This window comes from Trematomus bernacchii, unplaced genomic scaffold, assembly GCF_902827165.1.
Source record: "Trematomus bernacchii unplaced genomic scaffold, fTreBer1.1, whole genome shotgun sequence".
Taxonomy (NCBI): domain Eukaryota; kingdom Metazoa; phylum Chordata; class Actinopteri; order Perciformes; family Nototheniidae; genus Trematomus; species Trematomus bernacchii.
The window spans coordinates 4,369,597-4,391,543 of record NW_022987714.1 but is presented as its reverse complement, the minus strand read 5'-3'; the positions used below and the strand labels follow the sequence as shown (position 1 = coordinate 4,391,543).

The window sequence follows — 21,947 nt, the reverse complement described above, 5'->3', positions numbered from 1 at the left end:
ATTGACTACAGTATACTTGCTTTACTACACTGTGTTGCACTTGACTGCACAGCAAATGTTATGATTACTGAGACAGATAAGGGCCTGATGGCCTAAGCTGCTGGGATTCATAGTGAGGGCCACAAAATCAACATTACATCTGCTTCCTGCACTCAACCCAATTATCACATTATGTTTTAATGCTGTTTATTTGCTCAGTTGACAGGGTGGCTCACAAGCTAATCTCCACATATGATAAAGCAACTAAGTGCTGGGTTATTTGCATTAAGAGCGTGTCTCTGTGTCATGGAACTAGAAGAGATCCCTCGAGAATTGTTTTAAAGTGGCTTTTAAATGATGTTGTTCATCTGTGTGTGTGTGTGTGTGTGTGTGTGTGTGTGTGTTCATCCCCTGTCCCCAGATAACATAGCGTCTGAGCTGGAGAGCTTCATGGGGCTGATTCAGACAGTGACGGGCTATGTGAAGATTCGACACTCCCACGCACTTGGCTCGCTATCCTTTCTCAAGAGTCTGCGTTTAATCAATGGGCAGGAACTCATCGACAAGTATGTTGTGTTTGTCTGCACTTTTCGTCTGTGAATTTGTAAGCATGCTTCTGAGCGATGACTGAAGGAATCGGAGGACATGAGCAGGGAGGCTGGCACCGACATATCATTGACGTTACATAAATGTAAAAGTGCTCGATTTCTACATTGATGTACATTCATAAATATAAATAAGTAGTCTTCTTGCAGTATAACTTCATACATGATAGTCAGACAGGCCTCAGAAGTGAGTGTTGCTACAAAGCAAAATGTAAAGTCTCATGTCCTTCAAACTGTTATCAGTAGCAGTCTGAGATAGGAGGGAATGTTTGTTTTTTATAATGGCCAAAGGGGTCATGGGAAACCCTGTCGCCCTTCTTGTCGTAGCTTCTCCTTGGATAACGTTTCACTCAGAGGAATGCTGTTGAGGATGGCAGACATTCCTCTCGCTCTGGAGGTGTTCCACTGCGTTACCGGCTGTCGGAGCTCAGAGTGTTAACACGCCACTCTTTCTGTTTCATGTCCTCTGAACAAACCCAGGCTCGGTGTCAAGACACAGACCTGACCTCATGTGACACCTATTTGACTGCTTAACGCTGCCACCAGGTGGCAAAAGAAGGCTTTTTTCACCCAAATGTCTTCAGCTTCCCTGATATCTCATGCTTTTGTTGGTCTATATGAGATGGTTGTAACCTTCTCTTATTCTCCTTCCATTATCAGCATGTATGCGTTCTCAGCCATCAACAACCAGCACCTGCAGTACCTGTGGGACTGGAATCAGCACAACCTGACTATTGAAAACGGACGTCTTTTCTTCCGTCGTAACCCAAAACTCTGCATGTCTGAGATCCACAAGATGTGGGAGAAGACGGGCATTGCAGTGAAGCCAGAGGAGGGAGATTTCCGTAACAACGGAGAAAGAGCCAGCTGTGAGTAACTTCACATAAACTTTGACATAAAGATTCTACATTTTTGTAGTGACTGATCGATGTGTGGGGATGGAAAGAAGCAGTGATATGTTGTTTTGATATTGTGTGTCTCATTGTGAGTTCTGCTGTGTCACAACAGGTGAAAGCTATATCCTGAAGTTCAAGTCGAACATCACAGCAAGTCATAATATCACGCTGACATGGGAGCGCTACCGGCCGCCGGAATACGACCTCATCAGCTTCATAGTCTACTACAAAGAGTCGTGAGTATTGAGAAGGAACACAAAATGTCAATGAGTTTCTGTCCTGGATACTACAAAAATATTTTGGACATCAATTCAGAACTTTCATTTTCAAACACAGGATTCAGCTTAAAATCAAAGCTATTTTCCGGGAAAATAAATCTTAGATGATCATACCTGTCTGATTTGTATATTTACTGCAATCATTTCTAACTATGTTTACTTCACATTACTCGCAATCATTTTACAAAGACAATATTGAAGCATTCACGTTGATTTCCTGCCTTTGGGCCACTGACAAACAGAAGAATGTCTCTAATGTAATACAAACAAAACATCATATGTTCAAAACATCCACGTCTGCTTATTGTTTGATATCTGGTTTTGATTACCTGGGTCTTATTTTCTCATTGAACTTGCACAAAGCAAAACTAATGTCTGCTTTGAAACAGTTATCAGTAGATGTATTGTATGCTTTTTTAAATAGTTGAGGGGAAAGTAATTAATATCTTAGGACATGACCTAGAAGGTATTTTACCTCACTTCTGTTAGTAGATCATGTTTTGCTAATGCACAGATATTTGTTGTGTCTTTATCAGGCCTTTCCAGAACATCACAGAGTTTGACGGGCAGGATGGCTGTGGTTTAAACAGCTGGCACATGGTGGATGTGGATTTCCCTCAGGAGTCAGACGTTTACCCGAAAGTCAGTCTTCCAAACCTCAAGCCCTGGACCCAGTATGCTATTTTTGTGAAGGCCATTACCCTGCAGGTGGAGGACAAACACGTTACAGGGGCAAAAAGTGATATCATCTACATTCGCACACGCCCATCGCGTAAGTCTGCAAAGCTGCTGATATAAATGTTGATTATTTCTAATTTTGTCGTGAATATTAGTGATTGCATTGCAACTTTGTCAGTTAAAACGTTTTAATGTAACATATCCTAACTTTTGCCCTATTGCAGTGCCGTCTATGCCCAAAGAGCCCCGGGCTTTTGCCAACTCCTCCACCAGGCTGATGGTGAAGTGGTCCCCTCCAGCCTTTCCCAACGGAAATCTGACCTTCTACCTGGTCCGCTGGCAGCAGCAGCCGGAGGACAGGGAGCTCTACCAACACAACTACTGCTCCAAAGGTGTGCATTACTCATTCTATGCAAATATTAACATTGTTTTATTGTCTTAGCTTTTCCTACTGATATGTCCTCTCCTCACAAAAATAGTCAGACTTTCTGAGAGATGCGTTTATTGCTTTTTTGCCAAGACTTCATAAACAGATATGAAGTTATAACCAACAGGTATTTAGCCTAGCTTAGCAGAGACATGAAAAAGGGTTTAAATGATGCTAAGCAAGATATAATGTTTATTAGTGAGCTAATTTAACAAGCTGCTTGCTGTAGCTTTATATAAGGGGGTATACATGTTCTTATCTTACTCTCAAAAAGGAAGTAAATGTTACAATTCAATTAATATATAATATTATTATAAGTAGATGCAGAATCTGTCCCTTTGCTAATCACTCTTGGTTTCTCCTAAAACAGAGCTGAAGGTTCCGATCCGTATCCCGGCCACGGGGAACATCGACATGGACGACAGCACCAAGCCCACCAAATCCGATCTGGCAGGGGGGGAGAAGGGCCCGTGCTGCGCCTGCCAGAAGACGCCCGAGGAGAAAGACCGGGAGAAGGATGACCGAGTCTTTTTCAAGATTTTTGAGAACTTCCTTCACAATGCAATCTTTCTGCCGAGGTATAGTAAAACATATATGTGGTTGGAATAGTGGAGGGCTTCACATTGACTCCGTGAACCGTTTCCAGCTCCTGCTACGGCCCTTGTGGCTCTTGTTTGCCCTGATGGGTCAGAGTGAGGGATGAGGTGGCGGCCCGGGTGTAATATCTCCTCTGACAGGATCCGAGCATGGCAGCGTAGATGGACCTGACGGGGGGCCCTTTTGTCGGGCGTTGCCGATGAGGAGACATGCTGAGTAGGATCCAAAGCCTTCTTAGCGCTCTTGTGGCTTTATGTAGCCGTGGCAACGGTGGCACGGGGGATGTAAGGACCTAGCAGGCAGCAATTTAGGCAACACAAACAAACCCAGGAGAGAGATGTGATTAAGGAGTCTGAAGGGCCTAGTTTGGCTGCACACTCCGAGCTGCTCAGGCTTTTGTTCCCCACAATAGGGAGTGACATCTGTGTTGTGTTATCATTTAACTTGCTCGTGGCTAAGGATGTTTCAGTGTTTCAAAGACTCCAGCTCCGTTCTCCTCCCACACTCCTTTATTCTCATGAAGGCAGTGGCACACAATCTATGCATTTGTGAATTGGTGCCATAACACTTATTTTCAAGCATCCTTCAAGGAGAAATAGGGAGACTCTTGATATACTTGTTGTTCCCAACAAACCCACACTCAGCAGGTACCTTATAAATCCATAGCTTTAAACGATGCCTCTGAGCCTCACAAAGTTAATTCATTCAAACAGCGTAAGGTGCCCTTCTCTTTTCCTTCGCAACACTCTTGTGGAATTGGATCGATATGTATTTAAGGGAAGAATAATAAAGCAGCATTCTGTTGTAATTGAACTAATACCCCCCCGCCCCCCACCCTTCTCTCTCTGGCTGTGTTGATTTGCTATAGTATAGCTGTCTAGGAAACAAGTGGATGGCAGGTCCGGGGCCTGTGCTTACAGACGCTCCACTGAAACAGAGCCAGCATTATTACAGAACACTCCAGGGAAAGGGCTCGAAAATCTCTTAAGGTTTTTATAAAAGTTCAGGGTTTAGACCCGGGGTGAGGGGAGAGAGGGCGGGTGAAAAGAGAAACAGAAAGAATAGGAAATGTTTTCCATTCTGTCTCCCTCCACCCGGCACTCCACTCTCCTCCTCCCCTCGTATGCTCTCTTTGTCCGGGACTTGTTTTTTTCTCCTTCTTTTTTTTTATGGAGGCAGACAGCTGCCAGGAAATGTACAGTGAATCCATCTGGAATTCAAATGAATGAGGGAAGAGCCCCATCAGCGACTGAAGACAAACAGAAAGTAGGGAAGCAGACTGATTTAGTGGAGGAGAGGGAGGGTGGCTCCCACTGTCTGAGGACACCAAAACCTCTTATCAGCAGCATTTCTTTACTGTAACTGTTGCTGAGGAAACTAATGATTCACACATATAAGAGGTCTCACAGGAGGTTTCCAATTTTTCCGTTGCAGCCAGAGATTTTGCGGACCAAGCGCTAATGCTCTACTTGCCACCGACTGGATGTGTAGTCACGTTTTTCCTCTCCGGATTCCATTGTATAAAGGTGGTTCTTTTTTTAGCAGGCGAGGTCAGGACACTAAGTGTAGTAACTCACTAGTTATAAGGTCATGCTTCAGTCAGCTGGGGACTCTTCTCACGGAGTTAGGACTGCCCTGCTTAACCCAACACTCTCATTAAAAATCCCAAAACTGGATCCCTCAAGTTGTCTTTCATCTGGCCTCTAAGTTGAGTCTATCCAACTCTCGTCCACTTGTTTTATCACAAATCTGCATCTGTCAGCACACAACTCTCCTGTCAGTTTTCCTATATCTACGATGTGTTTTCCAGTAGTAACAGTAGAAGTTTTTGAGTGCTGGACTTTGGATCATAACGCTCCCGTTATACCTGTCGGAGAAGAATGTTGACATGTCGGTGCGACAGGTCTTTCCCACGGATCTGTCTGTCTGTACACTCCTCGTGTGTGTATCTGCTCACAACAGATGCCTCACTGTAACTTTGCTCAGACAAGTCACTGAGTTTAGTGATTTATAACTTCTGGTAGAGATGAAACCATTCAATAATCAAAAGAAAAAGAAAATACAAGCTATTTTGAAAAATTATTATTATTATACTCTAAATTGTGATGAGTATAGCTAGATTTTGGAGTGTTTGTCACTCAAAAAAGGCACTTTTTACGTTACTTATTTTGCTATAGGAAATTGTGATGGACACAATTCACATTTTATGGACTAAACAGTTAATCAAAAACAAACCGTCTTATGGATCAAAAATATAAATGATTGTTGGTTGCAGCCCTTATTTCCAGTATACCGTTTGAATCATGTCTGATCTGTTTCATATGCTGTAATACAGACGTAGCCATCTGTTCATGCTGTCCTCATTACGTTTACAAACTACCCCTGAACATTTATCACCCTGCAGCAGCTCTCTACAGATACCTGTTGTCACCTGCTGTCAATACAGCTTTTATCCTCTAACTCCATCAGTCAGGACTCTTCCCTTTGTCTGTCAGTCTGAGCAGAATAACCCTGGAAGTTTCACAGGTAACGACTGTAGGCAAACTGTGCGCTAGTTAATTCACAGCAATGCCCTCAGTTTGGCCACTAAACATTGGTCTTTACGATTGAAAAGTTTGTTTCCAAATGTCAGGTCAGCTTTTCTAAGTTTTTTCTACTTGGATTTGTTGGAGAGACATTTTATTTTTTTCTAACTGAAACATCTATGCGTCTGTCTTTTTATGTTTCTCTCTCTGTGCACCTTGCTACGATCTGTCTGACCTCTTCCTCCCACACAGCTCCACAGGGAGTCATATGCAGCATCCACACACATGGCGCACACACACACACACACACACACACACACACACACACACACACACACACACACACACACACACACACACATTAAATCCCAGTTAAGCAAGATGCTTCAGCCTTGTTAAAATACATTTGGGAGATATAAACCTGCAATTATTCGTTATGAAATGATTTCCTGGACGTCCTGTAAATCCTTTTATTGTGATAACGGCGCTCACAAATTCAGCTTTCTTACAGCAGTTGCCTCTTCTGTATTTCAGACCTCCAGATCGTCGGCGCAGGGATATTTTTGGCTTTGCTAACAACACACTGATGCCTGACGGTTATGGTAGGGGGAACACCACCTTTGGTCCTGGAGATAACAGTACAGATGGGATTCCTCCTATCAGGGAGTACCCCTTCTCGGAGGAAAAGAGCGCAGCAGAATCTTTAGACATCCCCACCCTGCGGCCCTTCACCGTCTACCGCATCGACATCCATGCATGCAACGAGGAGGTGGGCCGCTGCAGTGCAGGGGCCTTCGTCTTCGCCAGGACCAAACCGGCAGGTAGTGACCTTGATATGATCTATGGTTTAAGACAGCGGTTTTCTCCCCGGGGGGGGGCGCCAGAGAGCTTCAGGAGGCGCAGCGGGAGAAACAAATTACGAGAAACAGTGAAATCTAGCTAGTTAACTTCAGCTAACTTTATGCGAGCAGCAACATGGATCGATTTTTAGTGAAGTTACCTAAAGTGAGAGAGGAGACAGCGTCTGGCAGAAAACGGAGGAAGTATGACCACGATTATTTGAAGCTAGGATTTTCATGGACCGGTCCTGGCAGGGGCGGACTGGCCATCTGTGTGTTCTGGAGAATCACAGAACGGCCGGTCGTCAGCGGGCCGTTGACGGCCGGCTCGGTTCGCTGACGGCCGGCACCGCCCTTTATTTAAATTGTAATTATAGGCCACTTACTTTGATCAAAAGCAAGTACCGGTCAAGGCTGCAGCCAGAGGATGATCTGCGTTTATTCCTGTCTACATTGCATCCCTGCATCATCCGCCTGTGCGCATTAAAGACACAGACTCATTGTTCCCACTAAAGTAGGGGTGAGTGTAATAAGGAGGCAAAGTTGACGTTCAGTGTGTTGCCGGGAGCATATAAGGATTTATCCACGATGTTGAAAATGTTTTTAAAAATAATTTAAAACGTAAAGATAAAAAGGTTTAAAAAAGCTATTGTTTAATGTTTTAAGGAGGTGACACTACTCAGCCAATCAAATCGGTGCAGTCAGTGAGCCAGCACGGTAGATTCAAGCACACACACAGAGACGAGACAAGAGGAGAGAAACAGTCGGAGTAATTTCAAATGGCGTGCAGAGCATTTAATGACATGTTCTCTTACTGGACCTCTTTGAAATGCAATTGAATACCCCTGCATTATAGCAACAACAACAATAATAATAATAATAATAGCAATAATAATTGGGAGGGGGGGCTCTGCTGTTCTTATGTTCTCTGAGGGGAGGCTCACCTTCCCACACTTTGAAAACCCCTGGTTTAAGAAATGCTGTAAGAAGTTCTCTTTTGGTGCATTGTAGACACATGCATGCTGTAATGATGTGTGTGTGTGTGTGTGTGTGTCTCCCAGTCAAAGCAGATGACATCCCTGGAAAGGTGATCTATGAGAGGAGTGATAAGATTGAGGGTTGTGTGGTGCTGCGCTGGCCGGAGCCTCTCATGCCCAACGGACTCATCCTGATGTATGAGATCAAGTTTCGGCCGGGGACTGAGGTGAGCCAGGCTGGGTTTAACTAAAGAGCCCCTCAGACAAGTTTGAAGAAGTATCAGCATCACAGCACATTACCACAAAGATATTTTCTGCGTTCAGCAGATGAATGTCATAATGGTCATATAGTGTCAAACTCTGCCTTATTTAGCACAATGAACAGGCATAACCCAATTTTCAGGAGAAGGATAGATCTGATGTCCATACTGTCCAGAACTGTTTTGGTTATTTTTCTAAACAGAATGCCAAATACTTAGTTTTACACTCTATACCTGAACCTGACTATTGACCTTGAAGGCTCACTGTATTTCAAACAGTAACCACCATGCGTGTTTCCTTTCAGCCTGAGAAACACGAGTGTGTGTCTCGGCAGCAGTACCGGGAGAACAGAGGAGCTCGGCTGACCAACCTGGGCTCGGGGAATTACTCCGCTCAAGTGCGCGCAACATCACTAGCAGGGAACGGCTCCTGGACGGAGAGCGTGTTCTTCTACGTGCCCCCGCCCAAACGTAATGCAACATTTCTTACACATATATATTGGAAAGAAATGTTGACTGAGTTAAAGTAGATAAGACAAAGGTCTGTACTAAGTTTTGATTATTTGTCTGTTTTGTCTTGCAGGAGATGATGGTGTTACGTTCTACTTGGTCATAATAATTCCCATCATAGTGACGCTTTTCATTGCCTGCCTCACCACCATTCTCTTCTTTGTGAACAAAAAGAGGCAAGTATCTTTATAAACATGCTCTCCCCGTTGCCAGACAAAGTCTCTTGATAATGTTGTTCTACCTCACTATGCTCATGAAACTTAATGACCAGTGTAATGTCAATTAGAGTTAATAGCTGTTGTTTTCATTAACATTCCCCTGCGGTAAGGAGTAGAGAATTACGCAGCCCATCCACAATCAGAGCAGCCTGGTGACTAACTTCGCTGTCTTTTTGTCAACAGGAATAGTGACAGATTGGGAAATGGAGTCCTTTATGCGTCTGTCAACCCTGAGTACTTCAGTGCTGAGAGTAAGAATATGCTTGTCAGTTTTCTCACTGTTAAGTTTCCCTTTGTGTATGGGTTGTTGACGTTCCGTCCTCTTTGTTGTGCCAGTGTACGTCCCCGATGAGTGGGAGGTGGCCAGGGAGAAGATCACAATGCTCAAAGAGCTGGGCCAGGGCTCCTTCGGCATGGTGTACGAAGGCCTCGCCAAGGGAGTGGTCAAAGACGATCCAGAGACACGAGTCGCCATCAAAACGGTCAACGAGACAGCCAGCATGAGAGAGCGCATCGAGTTTTTAAACGAAGCCTCTGTCATGAAGGAGTTCAACTGTCACCATGTGGTAAGCGGACCTAGAAATGGCAACTGAGCAAGAAAAGACTGAAATAAAAGCAGATAAATCCTTATAATATGGCTTTAACCAAAACACAGTTATGTTCAACCCACTTGAAAGTGCTTTCCATTATCATCATTTCCTCAATAATCTGTAAGATTCAGAGTGAAAGGTGTCAGCAGGGCACACGCAGTACGCTGTGCTCGTCTTTACTGAAGCAGCTGCAGCCTGAGGCAGGGTTTAGACTCATGGAGAGTGTGTATATTCTCTCATCAGTGTGATCAAAGTCTTATTAACTATGTTAAACTGATTTTCGCTTTGGAAAGCTCTCACTATCAACCAACTCTGGCTGCCTATTACTAAATTATTGAATTCAAATGTGTTTGATTAGATCTTAAAAGCAAGTTATAGTGAAACATTTTGTACTGATGTGAATGTAAAATGTAAATGATGAACAGTTGGAACATGTTCTGCTCCTATGTTAATGTGCTTTTGATGGTGGGTAAAGCCGTCTGCCTAAAATACTTGCTGTTTAATTAATTTCTTGAATACTAACAAGAAATAAATGGGCATTCATGCACTTCGGACATTATTCAAACTATGTTCCAGTTAAACTTCACAGAAAGAAAGACAAATGTTTTCCCAGGAAAGTATTTGTATTGTTTTCTGAGGTATTCAGGTTCACCGCCATCTGTAGTTAAATTTGTCCCAGCTGTGTGCTTCTCCTACATTTCCTTTGTGCAATGAATTGTGGGAGCATCGTGTCCATCAGCAGCACACTGAGAAATGACGTTTTCTTGAATGATAACTGACTGTTTTGAATATAGTTTATCTTACCTTAGATGTAATGTGGAGATTACACGACACCTCATAGCAATTAGTTATTCCTGCTTTTACTTCTATACTGCAAAGACATCTTTATTGTCTTCATTTGAAGTGTTCTTAAGCTCCCTTTAGCGCTGAGGGCCTAAGATATTCTACAAAATAATATTTAAAAACATTAAAATTAAATATATATATATATTTTTAAAATATTTGTTTAGTTATATTTTGCATTAGTTTTACCAAAATAACTTGATTTAATTGTATTTAAAATAACATTTCCAAAGAAATAAATCCTTCGAATCTGCCTATTCAGTTTCTGTTTGAATGTGAAGGGTTAAATGAAAGAAGCTCGTCTCTGCGAGGTGAAGATAGGAGCTAGGTATAAAAGTCACGGCTCGCCACTGGCGCTGAGTGATATTATGTCCTTTTAAGAATTAAAGAAGATAGGATATTCACTGAAAGCTCATTCGGATAACTTCTATAATAACAATAATTTTTAGATGTAAATAGTTTATTACAGAAGTACAACTTTTTTCTTTGGATTCATTAAGATGCACTGTACTGTTTTGATTATATTTTCAACTGTGATTTTCATTGTAAAACAAACAGTTCTTTTTTGTTATGTCCTAAATCTCTTTAAAAATACAAAACAATTTGATGGATTTTTTGCCTGCTCATACCTGAGCTGACCTGTGTGGTGTTGTTGTTCCTTTAGGTGCGGCTGCTGGGCGTGGTCTCTCAGGGACAGCCAACGCTGGTGATTATGGAGCTAATGACCCGCGGAGACCTCAAAAGCCACCTGCGCTCTCTTCGTAAAGAAGTAAGCAGCTTTTCTTGACGAACACAATCACAGAAACACTCACTCTGTCTCTTTCGTCACAAACACGCAAATGTGTGAACACATACACACATCCTGTCGTCCCCTTTTTTCTTTCTGTCTTTCACATCCACATGCTCATTTCCACTCATAGCATCCATCCCTCACTGACCTGTACCTAGTGTCCGGTGTTGTGGCTAACTGAACAGTGGTTTTTTTCTTGCTCTTTACACTCTCGTTTCATCCCCAGAACTCCACCACTCAGGTCCTACCCCCGCTCAAAAAGATGATCCAGATGGCAGGGGAAATTGCCGACGGCATGTCGTACCTAAATGCCAACAAATTTGTCCACAGAGATCTGGCTGCCAGGAACTGCATGGTCGGCGAGGACTACACTGTGAAAATTGGAGGTAAGTCAATTGAATACAATGCTCTCTGCCTCCCCTGGTCGCTCAATGCTAAACCCACTTCACCGGCCTCCAAAAGAAGTGTTTGGATTTCAGTGAGTGCCTGAGGCCGTGGAGTCTTAATGTAGATGGACAGAAGGAGGGAGAAGGTGAGGGAATGGATGAGCTCTCAGGAGCTTCTTCTCCCACACAGAGTGATTGATATTACTTGTTTCCCCAACCTGTGATTCCTTTTTTTTTTCTCCTTCAGATTTTGGCATGACCAGAGATATTTATGAGACGGATTACTACCGTAAAGGAGGGAAGGGCCTGCTGCCTGTCCGCTGGATGTCTCCAGAGTCTCTGAAAGATGGCGTGTTCACTACGATGGCTGATGTCTGGTATGAGAGCACACACTCACAAGCCTGCGTAATGCATGTAGAAACCTGCCGTATTATAGGAGGCTCACAAAGTATTCCAGATGTTTCTACATCAAGAGTGTTCAATTAAAATTGTCCAGTTACAGAATGTCCTTGTGCAGAGGTCTGGAAAATCTGAATTATGATCATTCAGTGTCCCATATAAGCCAGTTGTTATACCAACGTCTGTATGTACTCAACAACTGAATGTCAAATCAAATAGAGTACAACTCAATAACATTTTAACAATATCAATGATGATACTGAACTGTAGGCAATACAAATAATAAGTAGCATACTCTGATAATAAATCAATCAATCTTATTTTCTAATTTAAAAAAACAAGGGCTTTTGAAATTCTTCATTTTGGAAAAAAACAAAAGAAAGTATAGCTTGAGTTTCTCTTTTTCTTCCTTTCTGATAATTTCACATCTTAACAGGCTCAATCAATTGTATCATACATTATATCAACATACCTTAGCATTTGGTTTAAAAACCTTTTTTCTTTCCTTCCTATATCCCACTAAACCAGAAACGCTATATATAAGCAATAAACTGCAGCGGCTTGGGTTCGAGTCCTAACCTTCGGACATTTGCTGCGTGTCATCCCTTTCCCTCTTTCTCTCCAGTCTATGTGTCCACCTCTATAATAAATGCAAAAGATAAGATAGTCAAAATCGAATAAACTCCAATAATCTATTCTCCAAATAGAAACATCGTCCACCTATCAATGAATTCAGGTCTACATATTTGTTTGGTTGGATGGGTTACGTTAAACCAGGGGTCGGCAACCCCTAAAGGAACCAATGGTGGCACGCGGCACCGTAACCAGTGGCACTCTAGGAATAAGTGGAATAAGTGTGCAAAATATTTAAATTTTATTTTCGGATCCTGAACGAGACCGCCGCCAGAGCGCGTCTCCCCGTTACCTGCAGAAGGAAGCCATGCACGCAACGCAGCCCCGCTCTCTTTAACTCCAGGCGACTTTCTGCCGCTTTCCTCCGTAGTGCAGTGCTGATCGTTTCACCACAGAGGAAAGCACTTCACAAATTGCAGTACCCACAAGGAGCTGTACAAATGCCGCAGTTTTTGCGTGGCTGTGTCTTTGGTTGAAAGCCCAGTGGCGATCTGCTCATCTCTCATCGAAATAACATGCTACACAGGGACGGACTGGCCATGTGTGTTCTGGAGTATCACAGAACGGACGATCGTCCTTATTATTATGCCGTTTAAACCAATTATTTAAATTTGTTTGTTAAATTCGGCATCATGTAAGTTAGGGATGCTCTGATCGATCGGCCGCCGATCGATCGTTGCTCTCTAAAAATGCCGATCGCGAGAGCAGATCGCATGACGTAAAATACACGACACTTTTCTCTGTGCGCGGGAAAACAAGCTCGCCAAAATGGCTTCACCAGTCTGTCAGTATTTTAAGGTGTCCGTAAATGACAATAAAATAGCGGTTTGCAACGTGTGTGTGAAGCAGAAATCCTGCAGCTCCACCCGCTGTGACGGACCGGTGAGCGGAGCAAAACACACAAGAGTTAGACCTAACACACTTGGCTATTTTATCTACCTCTGGAACAAGCTAAACTAGTTATAAATATATTTATTCTTCACTGTCGGGTCACTCATTACTGGATCAGTGAGCTGCAGGAGATACTGACAGGCTGTCAGGAGAGAGAGAGAGGGGGAGAGAGGAAAAGAGAGCGCTTATCCGCTCATTTCTCCCGTGTTATTATCCCAAGTTAATGTAAACTTGAATAATGTAATTCATTTGAATGTAATAATTATGTTGGTTGTTGTTTGTGGAAGCGCCAGTGAATGAGCCCCATTAACTGAGTTTTAAACATCACTTTAAATGGAAGATCCCCATAGGCCCCGCCCACTCGATCGGATCGGCGATCGGTATCGGCCGATACTGATTTCCCAAAATTGGCGATCGGAGCGTCCCTAATGTAAGTTGCGCTGACAGGTCCACACACTGCTTCCCCGCAGCGAGGCTCCCCCCGCCCTCCTGTTGACAGTTCATGAGCGTCGAGCTCCTCACCCCCCCCCCCGGCACGCTGATAAAATAATTCTTTTTGAATGGCACTTCTTATCAAAAAGGTTGCCGATCCCTGCGCTAAACTAATCCATGCTGTAGAGTCAAAACTATAAAAATATATATAACTTCACGGCCCGTATTCCTAACAACATTCCAATTCCAAAAACCATCACAATCTTTTGGTTTCCTGCTGGCTCTCCGGAAATTCCTCTCTCTGTGAGGATGTCAAGAAAAATCGTCTTTCTTTTTACTGACACCTTGTTTTATGCCAACTTGCAGTGAAATCTGAGTTTACGGTTCTCACTTTGTATTTTTCTTATGCAGAGATGTGTTTACTAGCTCCCTTGCAAGTTTTTGTTTCCCAACTCAAACTGTCCCACGGGTCAGTCCCTGAGAGTGGGCCTAAACTGCTCCAGATGTTCTGAAATGAGAGGTTGCAGTGCCAGCACAAACCCACCTCCACATTTGCGTTCTCCATCTTCCTCTTTGATGTTGCACAGATGAAGTTTAGCGTAAGAAGAGCCCATTATGGGCTCCTCAGGAATCCACAAGTAGGTGACTTTTATTTTGTTGATCGGGAGAAGCTGTCTGAATGTGGCTTCGTCTGTCAGCACAAGACTGTTTCAGCCACTTGTATGCAGTGTTGTAATAAGGCTGTTTAAAAGACTGTTGAATGGACTCTCTGAACTCGTGCCAGTTGTTATATTATGCTTAGCAAGAGTGAACAAATATTGGGTTCTTTGTTAGTGAGGTTAAACATTTTCTTCATGATTAGTTTCACAGCAAGGTAGCTTGAGGTTAAACTGAGAACTGTAAACACTTCATACTGAGGCTGGTCCTGCAGGAATGACATCACTGTGGTTCACAGACTGCTACACTGATACGCCGTTTACATTACTCTTAATACTTAAACACCACCAGGTTTTAGGTTTAACTTGTGCTGCCGCATAAACTTCTCTAACATCTGCTGCTCAGTGACTGTCGTCAGGTTACTCTGGCCCGACTACTAGGCACTATACTCTAGAGATAATGCATGTATTTTCAGTGTTTAAAGCTACTTCATCACAATTTTCGGCCATTTAGGACCAGACATCTATAACAAGCTTAATATTGCACCTATGTTATGAATACTATTTAGAAAGGGCAGAGGAGCAAGCTGTAAACACAACACCGGCATAATATCACCTTACAAAGATCAGAACTGCAGTCAGATGATTCTGTGAGGTCTGTCGCCACAAGCCTCACCTCTCACACTACATATAGTAATTTGACCGGTTGTTAGTTTAAAATATTGATACGTGCAGCTAGAGGTGCATACAGTTATTTTTAAGCAAATATATATTGTGCTTGTTTTTGCTTTTTACAAGATAATTAACTGCAAATCACACAAATGTAGTCCTCACTCACTTAAAGTCGCATCGCCACACTACACCTATAATATAGAATATACTGACAAAATGCAGGTATTATATCCACTGTTATTGTTTTACCTCATGAACGCAAATTAGCTGGGTTGTTTTTGTGCAAAACCACTGGCTGCCTGAAAAGTGGAAAAACACAATTAAAAAGTTGACTTTGAAAGATGGTTGTACATTGTTCATAATTTGTATTATGAGAGAAATTTAAGAAACCACATCATTCTGCACAATCATGCCCTGGTTGATGATGTTTTAGCCCTCTTTACTGGATACATTTCAATAAATTAATTAATTTCCCGATTAATGTTTTGAAGATACCTCCTCAATAAAGGGAGCGCAGCGTTTTTGATAATACGCATCTATCAATAATGCTTTATTATATGCAATACATTTGTTGTAATAGACACTTTCTAGAAAACGAGAATTCAAAAACACTTGTTTTGTGCTTTAAATGCTTATTTAGGGATAATTACAAACAACAACAAAAAGGAGGTTTGAATGTCCTATAATACCAAATACATGGTTTCTTCAGTATGGTTGCTGTGCTCCTAAATCGACTTCACTCTTGTTGTATCATTTCTTTCCGCAGGTCATTTGGTGTTGTGCTGTGGGAGATCGCCACCTTAGCAGAACAGCCTTACCAGGGCATGTCCAACGAACAAGTGCTGCGTTTCGTCATGGAGGGAGAACTCTTGGACAAACCTGACAACTGCCCTGACATGCTGTAAGTCTCTGTCATATAATAGTCATAATAATAATACATTACATTTATGTGATAATATCAAACATCTAAGGCCTTTCGGGTTTCTGTTTCAACACCCTTGACGGACGGTATTGTTTTTTTATCCTCCACCGCCCCGCACAGCATTCAGTGTCACTAATATTTTGCCTGGGGTCTATTTTAAGTTGTGGTTTGAAGTGTTTCGAATATCATGTGGTGTGTATGCTTAGGTAGAGCCAAGATGAGGCTGACATTAACGTCACAAGTTAAATGTGGTGCGTTGACAGCATGGCCCCGCTGGCTGACAGCCAGAGCCCTCCTCACCCATCAGCTCCGGCCCATAGAAGGGAGGCTGGGATCCGGGAGTGAGAGATGCCCCTCATTCCTGTCTATCCATCAGCAAAGGGAGTGGGATAGACAGAGAAGGAAGTCATTGATTCATTTATAATTCGATAATGAATCACCCAGCTGTAAGAGAAGAGACAGCACAGCCTGCGTGTCAGCATGCGGTGCTGCATGTATGCATCTCTGCTCTCCCTCTCTGACCTCAATAAGAAGGCATTCTGCTCCCCCCCCCCCCCCCCCACACTCTTTATGGCTGATCTCACCTTAGAAAGAGCGCTGGTCGAAAAAAAACAAGAGGGCCGAGTGTTGTGCAGACACAAACCTCTCGTTTCTATGGAAGCCTGACTGTTTTGTCCCGGTTACAGGAACGTGTGGATTGTGTTACAGAGGTGGTGGTGAAGGGGGGGGGGGGGGGGGCAAAACACGGGAAAGTCAGACTTTTTGCCGCTGGTCGCCTGTAGTGTAGTGACTTAATGGAGATTTCCAGAAGACTGCTGAAGTGCAGTGAAGCCAGGAGTCTATACAAAGACTGAATAGAAAGATACAACAAGAGAAAGCAGGCCGGACAACAGACAAGGGGAATGAGTCATATTTGGAGAGCCTTGAATGCCTCCTTCTTGTTTCGGCTTTCCCATGGTCAGGTAGCTGTGGGTCACTGATTTGATTTCCCATGTTCCTGTCTAGAGTTTCCTGTAGACAAAACGTGCATTCTATCTCACAGGGCTGGTCTGAAATGAAACACAGACTCTGCGATTACATTAAACAACATGATTTATGGTGGAATTTGCGCAGTATCACTCGCAGGGCTATTATACATCAAGGTTTCACCACACTGGGGATGTTTCATGTGTCATGTTTGCAGCGCTGTTGCATGTTCCCATTCAGGCTTATTGAACATTTACCATAGATGTTGGAGGACGTTGTTCGGCATTCACACTTGGCCTGAAAGTGTCTCACGGTTCTTTTTGTAAAAGATGTTGTGTGGCTAAATGTTTGCTGTGTCTAGACTAGTGCATAATCTTTTATAAAGGGCGGATTGCCACCAAATAGTTTATTTATTTAGAGTTTATACATTAAAGGTGGGGTATGTCATTTATTTCAGAAACACTTTTTGTTATATTCCATGGAATGCTCTTAACATCCCGATAGCAATGAATATATTAAATGCTTTGACAATAAATACATTAAAATAATTCATCTGTGGAAGCCGTAGTACTGTAAAAAGCACGACCAATCATCTGAGCCGGCCCGGCTAAAATAACTGGATGGCCTACCTGCCTGTCAGCCTTCCATCTGTGCACAAACTTATCTCGTGCCCTCATTGGTCATGTGCGCGTTCGTGTGTGTTGGAGGAGGGGCTCTGTAAGGAAGTCTGAAGGAAGAGGCAGATTTTTTCCGGCTGCGTAGTTTTAAATTCTAGCGCACTCGAGCTGGTTTCTCCAAAATGACATACCCCACCTTTAAGCTTTCACTCATTACACACTCTGCTCTACAAAGATATCAACCTAAACGAAACAAAGAACAGAAAAATATTATATTAGAGAGCAGAGCGCTGAGGAAGCCATGTTGGTCACAAAGGAAGCTTACATGTTAAATCTCTGTCAGTAAAACATTAAATATGCGGCACATGTTGTTTGTTAAAATAGTATTCAATTAACTAGATTTAAATAACAGGGAAACAATCACAACTGATGTGAAAAAACACACAAGAAATTGAAGTTGTTGTTCTACCTTAAGGAGATATTTTATGCCAGCTGAGGAACAAGTACTTATACAGCTTATGTACAACTGTGAGCTTACTGTAGCATATGGGGCTAATGTCACTTGTCAAATATTAGTGCCTTTAATTGAACAGTAATAGCATGTGTGTGTGTGTGTGGTCTATGATTGGCAGAATGCTGACAAGAAGTCAGGATTTACTGCAGTGTTTGTTTTCTAAATGTGCATCAACAAGCCTGGTGTGCAGCAACAGATGGTGGGGAAAGAGTTTTGAGCAGGCAGGAGTATGCAGACGCGTCCCCCCGGAGTGCCGGCCCTGCTCCAAGCATTACACGTCTTTAATGGGAGGTCTTTACTGCCTGGGTTTGGACATTTGAACGTCAACTTTAAGACACTTGCTGTGCTGCTGAAAAACAAGCCAAGGCTGCCCCCCTGCCCCCCACCCCCCCCCACCCCCCGTTGCTTCAGAGTACGAAGCGAGGCTCGTGCTTAGGAACAGCTCGACCCATAATCCTGGCACCCATTTGCAGAGAGAGAGAGAGAGGGAGGGAGAGAGAAGAGAGGGAAAAGCAAGAGCGGAGGGGAGATGACTGAGGTGTTTATGTCAGCGGGCCTTCGAGAGTATTCTTAGCTTGTTTGTGTATAATTGAAGTTGTGGTGTGTGGTGTAGCGCCACACAAAACTGTAATAATTCTCCCTTTTATGATGTTGTTTTGACATTCCCAAAGCTCGGCTGCTGGCCTGGCACAGACCTGACGTATGATTTACTGTGCTGCTGAGTACATGCTACATTACAGATCCTACTGTATGTGTTGTAATGTAGCAACAAATAAAACAAATCCAAACTTGAAATATCTTATTTGAGCTGACATGTTAACTAAGACTACTGTCAACAACAAACCTGAATGAAATAATCAGAAGGTTCAATAGATAAGGGCAGGTGTAAATGATTTCACACAATCCTTTTAGTTTGTAAGAGCTGTTAGCCCTTGGGCTAAAGGTTTATACAGTATATAACATTCACACCCAATCTCTGCCCTTTTTATGCATATGTTACCTTCTTTTAAATGTATTTTGGGTCTGTTTTTGTGTTTTCAAAGGCACAAAAAACGTTATCAAAAATAATAAAAGCCTCTGGTCTAACATTTATTGAAGTTGTATTCTAGTGAACAGCAGTTCAGTACATTAATGTAGATTACAGTACTATATTATTGTACTGTCTACATATTCTTTTGTTTTACAAGCTCAATACTGAACTGCAAGAAAGTATTAAAAGGGCCTTTTTAACGTCAGTGTCTCCTGCCACCTGCTGGTGAGAAATGTAAAGTATTCCCACTCTAAGGTTTTCAGTCTTAACCGCACTACTACTCACATGCCCATGTGTACATTGAAACATTACTGGCTCTGAAGCATCCCAATTATACACTGAGATGGGGGAGAAAATTCACATTATCATTTGTTCAGGCGATGCTTCAATGAGGCTATTTTAAGACTGCAGGCCACAGGATGGTCTTTTTAGTACAAAATCCCTTAGTACAAAACATACTTGTGTAATGCATTCGACTTAAAAAACAGAAAGCCTTAAAACATACCATACATGTACATTACTGACCCTTTTTATATTGTTGTACCTCACTTGCAGGTTTGAGTTGATGAGGATGTGCTGGCAGTATAACCCCAAGATGCGTCCGTCCTTCCTGGAGATCATCAACAGCATCAAAGAGGACCTGGAGCCTCCCTTCAGGGAAATGAGCTTCTTCTTCAGCGAGGAGAACAAGCCGCCGGACACCGAGGAGCTGGACATGGCGGTAGAAAACATGGAGAACATTCCACTGGACCCTGCTTCCACCAGGCAGCCCTGTGCTGCTGCCGCCCCCTCGTCGGGGGGGACGGGAGGGACGCCGCCCCCCTCTACCCAGCAGTTATCCCCAATGCAAGGCCCAAGTACTCCGCACCTGGGAGCCGTGTCTCCCTCCCCCCCGGGACCAGGGGCCTCAGCCTTGGCGTCTCCAGGCCAGGCCTTGGACAAGCACTCAGGACATGTATCGGCCAACGGACCCGTGGTGGTACTTCGGCCTAACTTTGACGAGTTGCAACCCTATGCACACATGAATGGGGGCAGAAAGAACGAGCGGGCGTTACCACTGCCCCAGTCGTCGGCCTGCTGATATCAGACAAGCCCCCCCCCCCCCCCCCCTCCTCCTCTTACACAGGGTAACACAAGCCTCTCATCCATTTCTCTTGGAGATATGGATGAGGTAAGAAATGACTTTCTTCTACTGTGTGCCAGTAGATGATCTCTCCAATCCTTTAAGGTCAAACATAAACTGTAAAAACAGTGAATGAGTACAGAAACCTGCAAAAGCATTTGGAGTTTGGTGTGTCAGACTCGACACTGGAACTCCTTCCTGTGCCCGCCTGTATGTCGGTCCTTCAAGAAGGAACCAATGCAGGCATGTGTCCTGACAGATTTAGACATGAACTTAAAGACAACCTTTTTTTAGCATATCTGCCAGCAAATCCAACAGAAGAGCACTTTTTTCCTGATGATTTCAGAGAGGATATTGTGGATATCAGAGAGTGTATTTATACAAAACACGTGATTCTCTCTATTATTTGACAAAGCTCCATTTCTAAATGACTTTCCATCAAAATGACTTTTGTTTGCATGAGCAGACCGGCTCATGTGATGTGAGGATGCCTCAATTAGACAGTTTTGACTAAGGTCATTGTTTCATTTTCTTATGATATGTCTATGATCCCATCAGAAGCGGGTCAAAATGGAAGAGGAGGGCCTGTTGTGTATCTGCCAAACTATTGCCAAATCAATTTGACTTCCTTTCTTCGGTTTCATATAGGTCTCCTTTCTGGTTTAAGGCTGTGATTCAGAGTTGAGATAATATTGTCTAGAAAAAACCCAACATTTTTTGGTGGTATTCAGACCTGATCTTTGACACGAGCTGATCCTGGAGCAGCAGTCTGTGTGTCTTATCCCTGGACAGAGGACAGTGTTAGCCTTGTGATACTTGGGACATGTTGACAAGTGAATTGCTTACACATGGAGAGACCAGCATAAAAGCAGGACTGTTGCATACAGGATTAGAAATGCAAGCACAGTCTTTAAAGATATGTTTTTCTAATCAATTAAAGGTCCCCTATGATACTCTTTTTCAACAATATATTATGGGTCTCAGATATATACAAAACATGTCTCTGAAGGGTTTGGCTCTAAATCCCTAAGAGATCCTGCATTGTAGCATCCCATAATCCCCTCTGATTCAGGCCTGTTTCAAAAGTGCTGATTCTGTGTCTGTAGCTTTAAATGTGCATGAGCTGCTGCTGGCCACGCCCCTCTGAGAGATGTTTGGTTTAAAAAAACACAATGTTGCTCTAGGAGGAGATTCAGGCGATAAGGTGGCAGGTATTACCTTGGTTGGTTATTGGCCACAGAACCACATTTGTGACATCATAAAGTGGCCAAAATCAGATCAGCTCTTTTTCAGACAGGTTTTTATATGGATCAGGACAAAAAGAGAGATAATATTTGTTCCTGAAACCTTCTCTCTTAACACAGAGGGGACACATATTTATGTATAAAAGACATGGAAAAGTGGATTTCGCATTATAGGTGACCTTTAACATACCACATCAGTGAGACTGTTGTTTGGATTTAATAATCGTTATATTTTCATTGAGTTGAAACAATTAGTAAATTGTCAGAACATCTGCATCTTTGTCCTCCAGTTCCTCATGTGTGAGGACTGTTGTGTCATGCTACAGCAAACTTGATATCATTGAGTATTTTACAAGCAATTGGCAAATGAATTGATATTAGCCCTAGCCATTTATTTTCATTTACCTATATTTAAATGCCAGCATGCTTTTGCTAACCAAAACGCTCTGT

General features: G+C 42.9%; 1 protein-coding gene across 1 annotated transcript in view; it reads left to right on the top strand.

Annotated features, from left to right (window-relative positions):
- igf1ra (insulin-like growth factor 1a receptor) overlaps window positions 1-21,366 on the top strand; it is an 81,950-nt gene extending 60,584 nt beyond the window's left edge. The window contains exons 5-21 of the mRNA XM_034141733.1: window positions 401-545; window positions 1,245-1,453; window positions 1,593-1,716; window positions 2,295-2,530; window positions 2,661-2,828; window positions 3,234-3,441; window positions 6,520-6,806; window positions 7,886-8,028; window positions 8,367-8,532; window positions 8,645-8,747; window positions 8,973-9,040; window positions 9,126-9,355; window positions 10,887-10,991; window positions 11,239-11,398; window positions 11,646-11,775; window positions 15,848-15,982; window positions 19,686-21,366. Coding sequence (XP_033997624.1) covers window positions 401-545; window positions 1,245-1,453; window positions 1,593-1,716; window positions 2,295-2,530; window positions 2,661-2,828; window positions 3,234-3,441; window positions 6,520-6,806; window positions 7,886-8,028; window positions 8,367-8,532; window positions 8,645-8,747; window positions 8,973-9,040; window positions 9,126-9,355; window positions 10,887-10,991; window positions 11,239-11,398; window positions 11,646-11,775; window positions 15,848-15,982; window positions 19,686-20,211 — 3,143 coding nt within the window. The 3' untranslated portion in view covers window positions 20,212-21,366. The remainder of the gene's footprint in view (window positions 1-400; window positions 546-1,244; window positions 1,454-1,592; window positions 1,717-2,294; window positions 2,531-2,660; window positions 2,829-3,233; window positions 3,442-6,519; window positions 6,807-7,885; window positions 8,029-8,366; window positions 8,533-8,644; window positions 8,748-8,972; window positions 9,041-9,125; window positions 9,356-10,886; window positions 10,992-11,238; window positions 11,399-11,645; window positions 11,776-15,847; window positions 15,983-19,685) is intronic.
- The last annotated feature ends 581 nt before the right edge of the window (window positions 21,367-21,947 follow it).